This window comes from Falco punctatus (genome assembly GCF_963210335.1).
Source record: "Falco punctatus genome assembly, chromosome: 1".
NCBI lineage: Eukaryota > Metazoa > Chordata > Aves > Falconiformes > Falconidae > Falco > Falco punctatus.
The window spans coordinates 49,433,455-49,449,655 of NC_137580.1; the positions used below are offsets into that span (position 1 = coordinate 49,433,455).

The following is a 16,201-nucleotide window of genomic DNA, read 5'->3' on the forward strand; positions in this document are numbered from 1 at the left end:
ATATTTTTTTTCCAGAAACAGGCCTTAAGTTTAGGAGTGGCAATTTACCACTCCAAATAGTTAGATCCTAAGTTTAAGAAGAATAATTAAATAGTTAAAATTAGTATTTTTATTCTTCTAAAGATTTTCAGAACTAAGTTTTGAAATAATTAACTGCTATTTAAAGCTATATTTCAGTGAGGTGCACATACCATTCTTTAGTAGTTTTATTCATCACTTTGGTTTGTACCACTGTCAATCTCTCTTTACCAGAGAACACAGTGCTTTACATATTTAATCACAGCATATTGCTATGAGGTAGGTACTACGTAAGGATTGATTTAGTAACCACAGACTGTCTGTAGAGAGGGCATATATAAGCAGCTCTGAGAAGCCTGAAATTGCCTAATACCTAATGACCGTCAAAGGAAACATCCAACAGTACTACAGGAAATGAGAGCTGGAGAAGTCTGTCCATCTTCATGTTGGCCCAACATGTTTGTTTCCGAGTGAGGCCAGAGTTTTCAAGCAGGTCTACTGCACAGCCAAGAGTAGCAACTTACTACTCAAAAGAAACAAAAGCTAAGTGATGCATGATAGCAACACGAGCCGTATGAACTGTTTATACTTAGATAGCACTGGGCAAACTTTATACAGTCTTAGAAGAATAAAAGAGACTTTAAAGTTTTTAAAACAGCTTTGAAGTTTGTGTTTAAACAGAGATCAGTTTCTTACATCGTATCAGCAATCACAGGCTACACACTTGATTTTTATGTCTGACACAAAGGAACCAAGGTAATGATTTTTCAGGCTTCCTCGGCATATCATCTTTCATTCACTTGTCTTCTGCTTGAAGAACATGATAATGAAAGAACTACAGCACATGTAGCATAGCTCCATTTAGGAACGTACGGCCTTGTTTTCTCCTGCCCCATGTTCCTGCTCACCCAGCATTTCTCAGAAGGCAGCTGCATGCACATTCCTGCAGGAAAGTCTTGGCTGAGCCACAGGAATGCTCTGAACAGAGAAGCTCTCAAACTCCTCCCATTCTCAGGAGAAAACTAGTATATCAGCTAAGCACAAAGCATCCCTATGCCAGGGACTATCTTCATATTTTGTGGTCTCAGATGGCAAAGCATATAAATATATTGTCATTTTCCTTACCTCCTCTGCTATCACTATTCCATCTGGTCTAGCATTATGTGATACACTCCGCTATCCTTGTCTAAACTTGATCATTAGCTTCTGAGGACACTGAATGTCTAGTGTACACACAAGGAAGCAGTGTGATCTTGAGGAATGTGTATAGGCGTGAAGTCAAGAATCCCATGTTCTAATTCTGTCTCTGCCACCAATTCAGTGTGCACTCCCAAGTAACACATTTTGCATAAGTTCTCCTATTCTCCTTACACGACTGAAGAGAGTAATTCCAATTAAATGTCTTAAGAGGTCCAGCTCCTGATTCATATAGAAGCTTTTTGAAAAAGCTCACTTCCACGTAGTATCTAGCATGAAAAGTAATTACCTTCTTTCTTCCCATACAGTTTCTCTCAACAAGTCTATGATGATAAACATTTCTGAAGCGCTTTGCCTGTGTAAAAAGCTAAGACTTATGACTTGTTATGTCAAATTTGACTTTGAGGTTCGGCAAATAAATCCTGAAAATATATCTCTTTCAATGTATAACAGATTTATGCCATAAAATTTCAGGACATTTTCTACCTCAGATATGCAAGCAACACTTGTTTTAGAATCTGCACAAGTTACATACGCACCCAAGGACTTTATTTAAGCTCTTTGGATCCCTCCAAGCTGCTCTAAAGGGACATTATTTTCGTGTATTTCTATAGAACATGCAGTGCTGGGACACTTAACTCCAAACTATCTCAAATTTTAGATATTTTACATCTAGATTTTTACTTGGAGCATGTGATATGCAAAGGGAAAACAAGAACAACAAAAAACCGGCCCCCTCCTTAAGTTCTTAGCTGGGTGTCCTGTCGTTAAATTTAAGCAGACACTATCAACTTGACTACTCCATCTGGTTCTAATGCATGGAGATGAATGAAACTTTGGCCCTGTTCTACAGCTTGCTTGGCCAGGTCAGCTGAACAAGCAGAAAGAGAAATGTGCCGATTTACTGCTGGTCTGTACAATCATGTGTTACTGCACAAACTACTGAATGAGAGGGTCTGTCATATGTAACACCTCCACAGACAACCTCAAGCAGGGTAGTTTTATTTATTATACCTTTCACAACACTAAAGCCTGAATACAACTTACAGACACTGTATAGCTTTTATAAGAGCAGACTATTCCTGTTATTAAACAAAGCTTTTATTTTAGTGGATTCATCTTTACAAGCACACACTTCCCTGCTGAATAGGTGGGGATTTCAAGGTCCCAGGACTGCAAAACTCAGCTCCTCGCATACCTAGTACTTACATTGATAATAGCATCTGTCTGAACATAATCCATATCAGAGTCCCGCAGGCCAAGTTCTTTGCCATCTCGCTGAGCAGTGCTGACAATACCTGTTGTCACGGTGTTCTGTAAGGCAAATGGACTTCCAATTGCCACCACAAATTCTCCTGGCCTCAGATCAGCAGAGTGTCCCAGTAACAATACTGGTAGTTTTTTCTTAAATAAACACAGAAAGAAAGAGGCAAACATTAGATTATACCTGAAAATAACCTGACTGGAAAGATCAAAAACTAGCAAAAAGTTAGGAACACACACTTTCCACTACATTAATGAAAGAGCCACTCACTATCGTTTACCCAAAACTTACATCAGGTAAAATTAGTATACTGCAGCACATTACTGCTTTAAACTGTCCCCAGAAACAAAGTGTTAGTTTTTGTACCTTGCAGTTTCATCCAGTAAAAAAAAAAAGAGCCAGCAAGATTCTGACACAGACTTCCCTGTTTTTCAGCAGATTGTTCCCTCCTCCTACAAACAGCACACAAACTAACTGTTCATCAGACTGCCATTCTCCCTACACTATGTACCACCTTGCCGTCCATGTACTGGAACGAAGCTAGCAGGATTAGCCAAAATAGCCAGGGTCTTCAGGTAAAGATAGCAGAATCTGGCCATACATTAATGGAGCTGCATTTCTTTGTTGTTGTTTTGTCCATTTTTAGCAGTTCCTAGCACAGAAGATAATTTAATTCTAAGAGGAAAAATTTCCAGGCCAAAATTTCAGTACATTGCTTTCCCCCAGATATACGCCCAAGGAATCCCTAAACATATATTTCATCCAGTCACTCTATACTAAATGAAACTGAAATAGGGTTCCCAAAGTAATTCACTCACCTGTTTATGCCACTCACCTTAGGGTGAATCTTTATTGTTGCAATGTCAGATTTCTTGTCAATGTCTTTGATGGTTGCTTCATAGGTGTCTCCATTCTGTAGCTGCACTTTCAATTGTTGTCTGCCTGATACAGCATTGGTGCTTGACACCACGTGGGCATTGGTCACGATTAAACCAGAATCAGACATAATAAACCCAGATCCACTGGAAAGCGGGACATTTCGACCAAAGAGAGGGTGCCTGTACAAAATGTAAGTAATTATAACTCAAAAGGGAAGCATAACCTAAGAGACAATTACATTAGGAATCATTTACCACCTTTCACCTTGAGAAACAACAAAGCATTTGATGACCAAAGTTACAACCCTTACAAAAATTAAATTTAAAATAATTGACAAAGAAAGGATCCTTTGCTGAAAATTATGATCTCTTTTAGTCATTCAGGGAGACAGGAACTGAGGTTTTCAGACAACCCGCAGGGCCCTTTTCCTTTGATTTCCAGTTCTATCTTTATAGGCTTCCTTGCAGGAGAGGCTAGGTGACAAAAAGGGAAGGAGGAGGAGCCCATCTGATCCCACCAGTTGCTGCTTCCATACGGGAATAAAACAACAACAGGAAATAGTAGGGCAGACAAATGGACTGGTCCTCTAAAGAGAAAAAGGGAAGAAGGAGGAACATTTGCAGCTGGACAGAGGAACAATGGAAGAGGTGACACCTCAGGGAATCATGAAACCCAAGTGTAGACTGGCAGGAAAAATCATGTCTGGAAACTGAAAGGACTGAGAAAATGTGAAAGAAAAGAAATGAAAAACACTAGCAATGGGTAAAACTTGGAGGGAAACAAGATTTGCTGCAATATAGACAGTTAAAAGACTTTATAAACTGTTTAAAGTATTATGACTTGTCTCCATCAACAACTGCTGTAACAACCTTAGATTTGTTAGGGGAACAGAAAGTGCCTGGGCAGAAGATGAGAAAAGGTCCACAAATTCTTCTTTCTTCCAAGATGTGGTCCTTATTAGGAAATTGTTTGAATGTTCTGGGCTATTCAGCAATAAAGAATTGGAGCCAATCCCAGGCAGAAGGCAGTATCACAATTAGTGCCCAGCAGGCTGCTGGAAAAACATTTACTTGCAGGGAAAGAAAAATCTTAACTATATATACACAGATCTTAAACATCTTCAGCTGTAACACTCTCAAAAGACCAATCACTGTGTGCATAAAGCTATGTCTCAAAAATACTGATTATCTCAATTTTGGATATTAAAAAACCCTATAAAAATTCTCAAGTATATGCAAAAATAGAGCACGCCAAGCAGCAATGTATTCAGTTAATGGAGTACCTATAATATTTGCAGTAATTTGTTCTGACAGCAGGCTGGTTTGAACACTTGATGTTAAACCTGTCTCTCAGGTTCTTTTGAGCACTCAGTGTTAAACTTGCCACCTTAGCTCCAGCTTCAGTACACTGAATAACGGTATGTTTTGGTCAGCAAATTTAGTATATTTTTTTCCTATCAGAAATAATTTTTGTGTTTAGATAGGTTACATCTGGTCAACATGCTACCTCTTAATGTTCTCCCTACCAAAATAAAAATCACCTCTCGTTGAAAGTAGAATAAGCAACAAGGAGCAATGTTTTTCCAGCTTACCTTCTGGACTAGTATTTTTTAAACTCAGATAATAAACATAATCCAACAAGCAACACATTTTAGTGAAGGCTGAAGAGATGTCCAAAGATGAGACATTTTATGGCAGACAATATATATTGTAAAGTACTGTAGACTGTAGCCAAATAAAATAAATCTAGTAAACAGGAACAAAACACACAAATGGGTGGTTCTCTGGAACAATGAGTCTGCTGTAATGTTTCAGAGTATTCTGTGAACTTCAAGAACTCAAAATGAAGGTTACTACACTGGAAAACCTTTGTAGGCAGTTGTTAAACAATGCAATTAAAATACAAAGAATTCGAAGCGTTACCTGAGAAAAAGTTCTATGTGCACAACTGCAGGTGCAATCTTTTCCACCACATCTGCTATGAAGTTGAATTTGTATCTTGGGCTGCTGGACTGTAGGTGACCTATACTAGCAGAAAGAATTGGATATGTTAATAAGACAATACCCTTTTTTGCCAAGTAAGTGAGATAAAAATGCTTTGAATTGGTTTGTTTCTCCTACTGGGATAGTTTCCAAACAGGTATTGGAAAAGGAATCAAAATCACTAAGATTGTTCGAAACTTATCCAGCATTTTGGCAGATTCTGAGAAAATTAAATATCAGCATTACTTGGCTATAAGTTCTTTGGCTTTCTTGGAAGTCTACGAGGCTTGTCTGGCGTATTTTTCTCAGGACAGCTATTATTACCCAAAACACATAGGGCAGTAGGATGTCAGGCCAGAAAGGACTCAGGAGATCTCTAGTTCAACCTCCTGCTCAAAGCTGGGTCGGCTACAAAGGCACACCAGGTTGCTCAAAGGTTCTGTCCAGCTGGAACTTGTAAAACTCCAATGATGGAGACTCCAGAAACTCTCTGGACAGCTTGTCCCACTGCTTCACTGTCCTCCATGAGGTAGAAGTTTTTTTGTGTATCTAGTCTGGACCTCTCTTGTTGACACCCATTTCAAGTCATACCCGTTGTCTCTCATCCTCCTACTAAGCACCACTGTGAAAAGCCTGGCTCCATCTTCCTGGGAATTTCCTCATTAGCACAAGAAGGCTGCTGTTATGTCCTCCTGAAGCTTTCTGCTCCCCAGGCTGAACAAGCCCAGTTCCCTCAGCTTCTTCTCGCAGGAGATATGTCCAGCCCGCACCCCACCCCAAACCCCATGATCTCCTGAACTCGCTCCAGTTTGTCAACACCATTCTCGTACTGAGGGGTCTAAAACCGGATGCAGCACTCTAGACGTGGTCTAACAAGTGCTAAGTAATATAGCCACGGCATTTGGGAACGGCATTTAGAACCCAAGTTGGGATTTTTCTGAAGCAGACACATAAGAAACCTGCTGTAAATGATAACCTTAGCACCTAAGAAGTTTTGCAAATTCACATTTTAGCTGTCACAAGCAGCTGGGCATAGCAACAGTTTACTAAATACTAAGTGTTCTGATAGAAGCCAGCGTAGTACTACATTACACAGCACTATACACAGCATTTATGAATACTGAATATAATTCTGTGGAATTAAGATCTTAGAGAGGGAAAAAAACACAGCATCAGCATCCTGGTTTCTACTGTCACAACATCCTGGATTCTAACATCAAAACATCACAAAGTTGTAATATTGCTTGTGCTAGCATGTCATACTTTCTGCTGTCCCTAATGCATGGGGACATATCAACACATACGTTAAACATATGCTAGGGGACATATCACCACACTCAAACAGCAATCTCTCATGTTTACAGCCTGATGCTTCAAAATTAACTAGGCGATCTAGGGAAGGGACTAAACAAGTTGTAATCAGATACAGCAATAACATTTTTGGCTCTTTTCAAATCTGGTGAAACAGCACACTGTTTATCCCCAGAGATATAATTCTTTTTCTGCCATTTAGTCAGGAGGGAGAAGCTCTAATTTCTAAACAATATCAGCTCTTCAGAAAGTGATGCTTTGCACCATCATGATTTGCTCTGAGTTCGACTCATGCTGAAGGATGAACTTTCTCCACAGTAGTTCCTGCATACCAAGACAACACCTGGGCTTAAGGGTTCTAGGTTTGCCTATTTATAGATCACATAACATAGCAATGAATTCAAATACAGAGGATGTCTTTTGAAAGCATATACTTTTTTTCCATCAGCTTCCCTTTAACCAAATCTTTAAAAGGAAAGGAGGTAGGAAGCATCACACAAAAAAGGAAAGAAACAGAAAAGAAAGGAGAAGTCCAAGAGAGTTCTCATGCATTTTGGTATTCTATGTAGTTCCTAGTTCAAAGATCATTTTCACCAATCCTTATCTACAGATGTTTTACTGACCATTAAACCTTGTAACTTGTAAATTACTTTACAAAGATTACAGCACAAAGGAGTCTAACCTATTTACAGAAAAGATGTCTCACTGATCTGTTCTATTCTTTGAATGAATTCATAAGATAGTGAGTGGGTGACAGAGAACTAGTTGCTATAGTTCCTATAGTCTCTCAGAAAGCTTTCACAATAAAATGTTAGAGGACCTAAAAAGTCAGAAAGTGAGAGGCTTTAGATTACCACAGAATCCAAAAGACCTGAAGCAAAGACAGGAACTTACAGAATGGACACTGGTACCAAGGAAGAAAATACTGAAGAAAACAGATAAAGACAATTTAGGCATTTCTCCATAGAAATCAGTGAGTTCTTTTTCCTGTTACTGGACATGGGATTTGCTTCTGAGGAGAAAGAAACCATGCTTACATTTAGCAAGCTAAATTTATACAATATGTTATAAACAGAAGGAACAAATTGGCAGGACTAGACTTGATCTATTATTTTTATGCACATTCTCACACACTGAAAAATCCCTCTAACCAATTGAATACGCTTGTTTTAGTACTTAGTTTAAAAGAGACATTGCAAACAGGAATCAGAGAGGACAGTCATATGTAAGCACAATATAATACTATTGTTTACTGGGTCACTGAAGATATATCTTACCTTCAGTTCACAAGCAGCTTGCCTGATTATGCAGTGTATCTTTTGACGTCTACTAACATGACTTTGAATGCTTGCATACACAGCATTGTTCACTGACAGGATGTAACATTATCATCATGTTTATTTTAATAGAAATTACTATGCATCTATGACAGTCAGTTGGCCAGACCCTCAGCTGACAAGCTATCATAGAGTTAGGGGGAAAAAAGTATGGTGAATGCAGGCTTTCAGTTGGTGTAAATCAGCATAGCTCTATGTGACTCAGGGCAACTAAATGCCTTTGCATCTGCTGAGTGCTGAACTGTCGTGCCCATGCCAAATAGTCGCAGCACTGCACACTGCCAAAAGCAGAGGCGGACACCTGTCAAAGAACTCAGTTTTGCACCACTCCTGACTAGCCACCAGGGAAACATCATGGGTAGCAGTGGCGTTTCTGGTAAGATTTAGGGTAGGCAGAGAGAAAAAGTCTGAACGAGGCAGCTGATGAATGTAAACATGGAAATAGCTGAAGAAAATAAAATGCAGCAATACAGAGAGGAGACTATAAAACAGAAGCAAAACTTGTCTTCTTCCCATATCATAGGGAAAGCATTTCTCAGTCTGAGCAGAAGTTCAGAAACTCTCTGCTGGGGTCAGAAGACAAGAATACTCAAACCTGAAGATGAATCAAAATCTGCAGTGTACGTTAAAGGGAAATCTGAAACAAAGGAGGATCAAGAATAACAGATGTGCAAACGTTGTAACAAAGGTGTAGTTGAAGATCTACTGGCCTGAATAGAGATGAGCTCTTCTTACTATTGTCTCATGGGGACTAAATGCTGGTGAAAATCGACTTACAAAGTTGAAATGCCTTCATAGAAACTGATCTCTCTTGAATCATCTTCTGCAAGATGGGAGTGATGAGAACCTTTAAACACATTGTATGACATGCCAGGAACTCAAACTGCAGACTTGGAAGATGTAACTGCAAACTAGCATTTACTCTCACACATACAGCCCTATTTAAGAGAACTGAAGTGTTACTTATTATCAATTAGATTTTATTGCATAAATATTACACTGCTGGTTTTCATCAGAAGTTCTCAATATACTTTAAAAGGGAGGAACTGCAGCCTGAGAAAAGGAAGAAGGAAGCAACAAAATTGTATAAGGTCACCCCAAAGACAAGTGTTTTAACTGTAGTAGTAGAACCAGGCCTTTCTGTCAGACCTTCAATTTACATTAGTTACTAGACACTAGCTGCTGCTACTGTTCTTACCGAAACATAAAATTAAATGTCTTTCTCACACACCCCTGGCACCTTGCTGTCTTGCAGTTCCACACCACTCTCAGACCTCTGCTGGACTGAATGTAAAAGCTCGAGTTTCCAGCAGCTTTGTGTATTTTGACCAACTGACCTACTAAGATTTGCCACATATTTCTCCAAAGGTCTCTCAATAACATGCATTATTTTCCATGTTATTACTACAAGCTCAAAATCATCTCAAACTAACCAAAGCTAATTTATCTTGGCAAAAAGCCATCATTTAATCCAGTATCTGTTGTATAACCAAAATATCAAAGGTACTGCAACCAGGTTGTACTTGCAAGTAAAAACACATTTATACTGTGTGAGTCTTTAGCTGTCTACATATTTCATAATCAAAAGAGCTAGATATTCCCAATCTGTTCCATAGCCACAAATCCACCGTATTTTCAACAGATCTGAACTCCCATCCTATCATTTCAATTAAATAATTAGATCTTCAGAAGCTCTCTAGCTTCTCTCACAAAACACTTAAAATCCAGATTTGGATGTAAGTGCATGGACTGGAGTTAAAGATGTTCAGTGTATCTCCTAAGAGGTGATCTTATGTTTCCAGTTTGATGGGCTCCAGCTACATTGGATTTACATGGCTAAAGCTAATGCCTGTCAGGTGGGAGTATCCTTATTACCAGTTTAAAACTTTTCCTGGATATTAGCATTTTCTACAGGCTATAAGCTCTTTTAACGGTGTTTTATTTACTTTCTTGCAGAGACAATAGACCCACTCCAATCTCTTTAACACTGAGGTAAATCAGGAACAACTCCAACAAATTTGTAGAGTTAACATAGTAGGAAGAGAACTGGAAAAAAACTTCAGCAGAAATAAATGGTCATAATCCCCCTGAAAACAATAAAGCTATACCAATTTACATTTGCAAAAGACTGAAAGTTTCTGAGTATCTGCCAACTTACTCCCTGTAGAATTAAATCAAATCACATTCAATGCTTTCTTAAAGACAATACATTGTATTAAAATCCACGATTTTATATTAATTAAGAATTTGTGAGCCTGGGAAACTCATTCTTTTAAGGCTGTTCCCCCATCCCCCTTTTAAAAACCAGCTTCAGAAAATATCTCTGTGTTCAGCAAAATTATTATGTCTAAGGGAGGACTGCAACCTGGTAGATCTGATCACCAGGGATAAACACTGTCCCAACTGTGCTTTCATGGAAAGAAATGAAAGACAAATAAAAGATTATAATGTCTCTGCTTAAAAAACAGAAACATCTGCTGGAAACATAGGTTCATGGGCAGCTTTTCTGATGAATTCAGCATTAAGATCAAGTTGCATAGCTGTGCACTGACCATAAAGCCTTGGTGAGTTTAATGCCACATTATGGTTCAGACTTGTTTATCCAATGGATTGTCTACCGTGCACAGATTAAAACAATTTGGTGAACCAACACCAAAGTGGCTTTCTTGTGCAGTGCTGCAATCACAACAGCCAGACGGAGACAAACTGGCACAAGCCTTCCAGCACAGACACCTCACTGAGTTCAGATGCTTGTTATTTCTCCTTCCCAAGTGGCTCTTATAAGGAGACATGACGAGAACATCTTTCCCGTTAGCTATCCTATACAAAGCAGTGACATGCCATACTCTTTATTTACTTTATTTATTATATACCAAACACTGCACAATATTAATCCTCACCTACAGGAAATCAAAACAAACTCAGACATAAGGAAAACAATCAATAAAGGAACATGACTAGAATTTACATTTTCAGCCAATACCTTGTAGTAAATTTCCCTAAATACAGCTGGAGGCAGCTGTAAAGCTTTGATGACAATAATACCTGTAGGAGACTTCAGTATCTCTTACTGGGCCAATTTCTCATAAGTGCAAGTAAGGATATGCTCAATTGTTCCTCTGTATCTTCAAGGTTTTATTTACAGGTACTCTCCAAACACCCCACGTAGAACTGTGTGCAATGACTCTGCTCATGTATTAACCATATTTCAAACATTTCTTTCAGGGAACTGAACTTTTAGGCTCATACCCTGCAAAGATTTGACTGACATGGGTGAGGCTTAACATCATGACCACTTTCTGAGAGTGACTTCAGTTAAACAATGCAGCAGACAGACATTCTCAGGAAGAACCCTGCAAAGGATCAGTGTCAAAGCCAACATACTTGTTTTCTGAAACTTCTTTCCTCAAAGGTTTTCTAATCAATCTTTTAGTTTTCCTTGTTGCACTGACAAAATAGCACCTTTACTTAAAAAAAATAAGTAACATTTTGCTTCCACGTCCTAGGTGAGAAAATACAAACCTTTCAACATCTGAACTGTCTTCACAGAAGCTGTTAGCAACATAACATTACAGGGAATTATTAACAGTAGTAAGAAAGCTGTGCTTGAAGATTATAAACAGCCCTTTATGCAAGAAAGAGTCTGACATAAATTGGCCATGGATTGCAGGTGACTCTGAATCCTCTGAGTGAGCAGTCTGACATTTTAACAGATTGATATGTGACATTGTTAAAACTTAAATTTGCTACAGTGAGAAACAGGACTCTGTAAGAACTGGTCTTTGATTACAGAAGTTGTCTTCCATAAACATTTATGCCATTATTTACACAATAGCTTGTAATAGCTTGTCTTTCTCACAGTAACAGAAGGCAGGAAAAATCTAGCTGTATCAGAAAATTCCCATATTAAGGTATCTAGTGTTGAAGAGGGGAAAAAAAAAAAAAAAAGTATTTGTAGCATACAGTTTAAATTTGCCTAGGAGTTCTGCAGAGAAGTCCATGGGTCTGCTCAGATGCATAACGCTAACTGTATGAGTAATAGTTTTCAAGGCACAGGCATATTGAAGAGCATCAATGATAGAGTTCCTGTATGGAACTATGCAATACACACACCCTTTAGTACACTGTATCTAGAACTTGCAATTTGACATGGTGTTCTTCAAGCTAATCCAGGCCTTCAACAAGAAAAAAGTATTTTAAATTATGTCAATTTTGGAATTACCACTCAGTCATCCAGGGCATCTATTTCCTCCCTTCCTTCCTGCATCCTTTATGATCCTTTACTACTCCTTTTTCATGCATCCTTGTTCACCAGACTTCTGTCACTAGGAAACCACACCTAAGTTTTCTCAGCCTGTCTTGGCTTATCACTGCCAGAATCTAACTTAGCATCAACATGAACAACTGGAAATGGACAGAAGTTGACATTTCAAAAGCTGTTCCTCAGGGTCATTGCATGTTCTGAAAATGACCTAAGCCACACTACATAAGGCTTTACCTGAGATTGTTTTAATATATGTATGGTTAAGTAAAACTGGATTTACTTCATAACTAGCTTAGCCCTTCAAATTGAGTCATCTGAGGCCAGATTTCTTTCAAGAACAGGGAAAAAGAAAGAAACTCAATAATTTTAAACTGTCGACTTTCTTCTAAACCTCTCATTACATCCATTGCATGTTACTGTTTTAAAAAAAATACCATAATTGAGTTCTATTCCTGGCTCAACCGCCAACTCAGTCTGACCTTGGGCAAGACACTTGGTTTCTTTGAGCTTCAGTTTGTGCAGCTGTAGAATTGAATAAAACAAAAATAAAACTTAACAGAGAACCAGATGCTTCATCTAAGCCGAGGTTTTCTGGGACAAAAAATAAAGCCAAAATAAAGCAAACCCTTAAATAGTTGCTTGGAAAAAAAAAAAAAAAAAAGAAAGTTACTTCTACTTCACAGCTCCAAATTCCTAAGCCTATTAACAGTAGAGTCAGGAGGATTCCTTAAAGAAAATGTCATATATACCAAACCCCATGCACTCAGTAAGCCCTTAGACACAGGCTAGCTCACTCATTTTGGATAAACATTCTGATTATTTCACATGGATCAGTTCCAGCCTAGTATTAGCAGTACTAAAGCTAACGGATGCTGATGTGAAAAGGAACAGGCAAACAGCAATTTACAACTACAAAATACTGGAGAGACTGATCAGTGCAGCCCCAGGCTGGCACCTGGAGCAATTCTTGACTCTGACAAGACACACCTAAAGGCACTCCAGGAATAGCATTTGACCTCCTCCCTCTCTGAACCAGAGTTTACTCTCTCTCAAGAGCGGGATATTTGAAAGGTCCACTATTCACAGAAAGGCTACAACAGTAGCCCTTTTCCCTCTGACCCCTCCCAATAATTTTGGCAAGTCTGCTATCTGTGAATAAACAGGACGGTTAGTGGTTCACCCGACATAATGGAAACACTAATGCATGACTTAAAACTCCACTGTGCATATGACTTTTCTTTCCAGGAACACTGTGAGAAAGGTACCAGAAGCAAACACTTAAAATAACATAGCAGTATGTGGTAAAATACTAGGCAGCACTAACACTTCCATAAAAGTAGCCCATTTTAGTGCTTAAAAAAAATAAATATTACTAAGATAAGTGATTACTACACTTTCTGAAGTTAAACCATTGAGACTGAAGTTGCCATAGCACATCACAATATCTGAGGCAATGGCCTTAGTATGTTACTGCAAGCAGAAGACCATTTGATATCCTGAGTGTCAATATTTTAAACTGTAAAGTTCTGCAGGCTTTTTTCCCCCGCTTTAGACTCTAGAAGTAGGCTACAAAACCTCTTGTGAAAAGCAAAAAAAAAAAAAAAACAAAAAACAAACCACAAAACAACACCAAAAAACAGGAAAAAAGACTATGGTTTAGGTGGTTTTATATAATACTTGGTGCTTTTTCTGCCCTGCTTGGCTTTAAGAGGCATTATCCTTTCTACAGATGCCTGTAGGTGATGCCTCCAGGTGATGCCTCCTATACGCCTCCAGGGAAGCCCCCAAGGCCAAGCATTCCCGGCTCCTCGCTCTGCCTGTGCAGGCCATGGTGCAGTGGATCTGCAGCACAACCTGCATGGGCCACACCACCGAAACGCCTCAGCAGCGAGTGCCGACATTACGACAGGCACGTGGCGCTGGCAGGACAACAGCGAGCGCACACCGCTGCCCTGCCCTGAGCAGGGGCAAAGGCTGAGGACGCCACGGCGGCCCTGCCCCACCAGCCCAACGCCCTCCATCCACCAAGCTGGTGGCCATGCCGCCCATCCTGCCCACCGGGGCACCGCAGCAGCCACCTGCACAGCAGCCAGGTGCCCACGGCCGTGCTGCCGAGGGGAGATCTTCCCAAACCTCTGCCCACGGCCCCCAGCCTGCACCGAAGACTGAGGAAGAGGATTTTTGCCATTCAGAAAGGACCCGGACGCCCCCTCCCCACACCGCAATGACTGCTGTCAGCCAGGCGCCATGCCTTGACCTTGTAGCCTCCTACAGTCCCTGGAGCCACCCAGTCTTCCCAGGTGACTGGAAATCATGTTTTTTTTCTTAGCCTGGAAGCCGGCACGCCCCTGCAGCGCCCACCCGCCGCCCTCTGCCCCACGGGCAGCCCCCACCATGCTCCTACCCGATTCACAGGCTCCCTTCTGGACCTGGGCGACGGCGGGCAGGCCGTGCTGCAGCGCCTTGCGGCTCACCGCCTTCAGCTGGCAGATGTTGTCGTAGGTCCGGCCGTCGCTGCCGCACACCTGGGCGCTGAGCTTGCACTGGCAGACCCCCTTGGCGAAGCGCTTGCCCATGGGGTAGCGGCAGTCGAGGCTGTCCCCGCAGGGCGGGTCCTCTTTGCGGCCGCAGGAGTCCCCCTCGCCCGCGGCGCAGATGAGGCAGCAGTTGCAGCGGTCGGGGACGTAGCCGCTGGGGCAGCTGGGGCTGGGGCACTTGGAGACATCGCAGCGGCTCGGGCACTTGGCTCGGGCAGCCGAGAGCTCCGCAGCGCCTGGGCTGCAGCTGAGCGACAGCAGGAGCAACGGGCTCAGCAGCGACACCCGCATCCTCGGCGGGCTGCTGGCGGGGAGAGCGGCGGAGAAGGGGTGCGAGCCCGCCCGGCCCGAGGGGAGGAGGCGGGGAAGGTGCAATCGCGGTGCAGCGAGGGAAGGGAAGGAAAGTCGGGCTTTATGCACACACGGACGGGAAAGTGTCTTCTGCCCCGAGCAGAGCTTCTGCAGGCGGGGCGGGAAAGAGCAGCAGATGGAAGGAAGGAGGCTGGAGTATAAAGCCGCGGAGTCAAGGCCCGTTTAGTCCGTCCGAGGCGCGGCAGCTCAGGGGCTCCGCGGGACTAGCTCGCAGGGCTGAGGCGCCGAGCCATGGCCAAGGTGCCGCGCAAGGTGAGCGCCGTCCCCAGGCGGCCGCGGGAAGCAGTGAGGCCGGCACCGCGCGCAGCGGCACAGTTATATGCGGGACGCGCCCGGGGCCGCCGCCGCCGCCTCTGGCAGCAGCCGCGGGAGCTCCGCAGCGACGGCCAGGCCCCACCCCGACCGGGAGGGCGGGCTCCCCGCGGGCGGGCCGCCGGGCCGGGGAGGGCCTGGCTCAGGGGACGGGCTGGGCGGGCTCCCCGCAGCCCGGGCGCTGCGCGGGGGATGCCGCCCGTCTGCCGGTGGCTCACCGCCCCCGAGGCGGCAGGGCCCGGGCTGAGCCCGGCTGCGGCGAGCCACCCGACGCCAGCAGCAGTGGGTACGCGACGTGGGCTAAAAAAAATGCCGATATATGCATGTAAGAGAATATAGGTGAAGGGGGAGGCTGCGACCTCTGCGAGTGCGGGGGGCAGAAAGCCAGCAGCCGTTTTATCGCTATCATGCTTCTCTTGAAGGCTGTCAGCGTTAGTAAGAACTTCTGTCACCACTGCTACCAAAGGGTAATGAGCTTGGGCCCCTGCGGTGGTATGAAACACCATGGTGCTTGGGCATGGATCCCTTTTTGCAGGTGACGAAGCAGGGACACACGGAGCTGAATGTACCCCTCGTATGTGGCATTACAGCAAGGTGCACGAGACACTTTCCAAACAGCCAAAGGGGATCTGCTGGGCTTCCCACCATCGTGTACCTCAACAAAATATTTGGTAGCTTCTATAGGATAGCAAAAATGTATTGGCAAAGCCTTAATTCTTGAGGGATTG

The 16,201-nt window shown here is 42.4% G+C and overlaps 1 protein-coding gene across 1 annotated transcript in view; it reads right to left on the reverse strand.

Moving 5' to 3' along the window:
- The window catches only part of HTRA3 (HtrA serine peptidase 3), a 59,564-nt gene extending 44,047 nt beyond the window's left edge, over positions 1-15,517 (reverse strand). The window contains exons 1-4 of the mRNA XM_080373481.1: positions 14,657-15,517; positions 5,281-5,380; positions 3,315-3,537; positions 2,425-2,619 (exon numbers count right to left, since the gene is read on the reverse strand). Of these exons, the coding sequence (XP_080229607.1) occupies positions 2,425-2,619; positions 3,315-3,537; positions 5,281-5,380; positions 14,657-15,080 (942 nt within the window). The 5' untranslated portion in view covers positions 15,081-15,517. The remainder of the gene's footprint in view (positions 1-2,424; positions 2,620-3,314; positions 3,538-5,280; positions 5,381-14,656) is intronic.
- Positions 15,518-16,201: the final 684 nt, after the last annotated feature.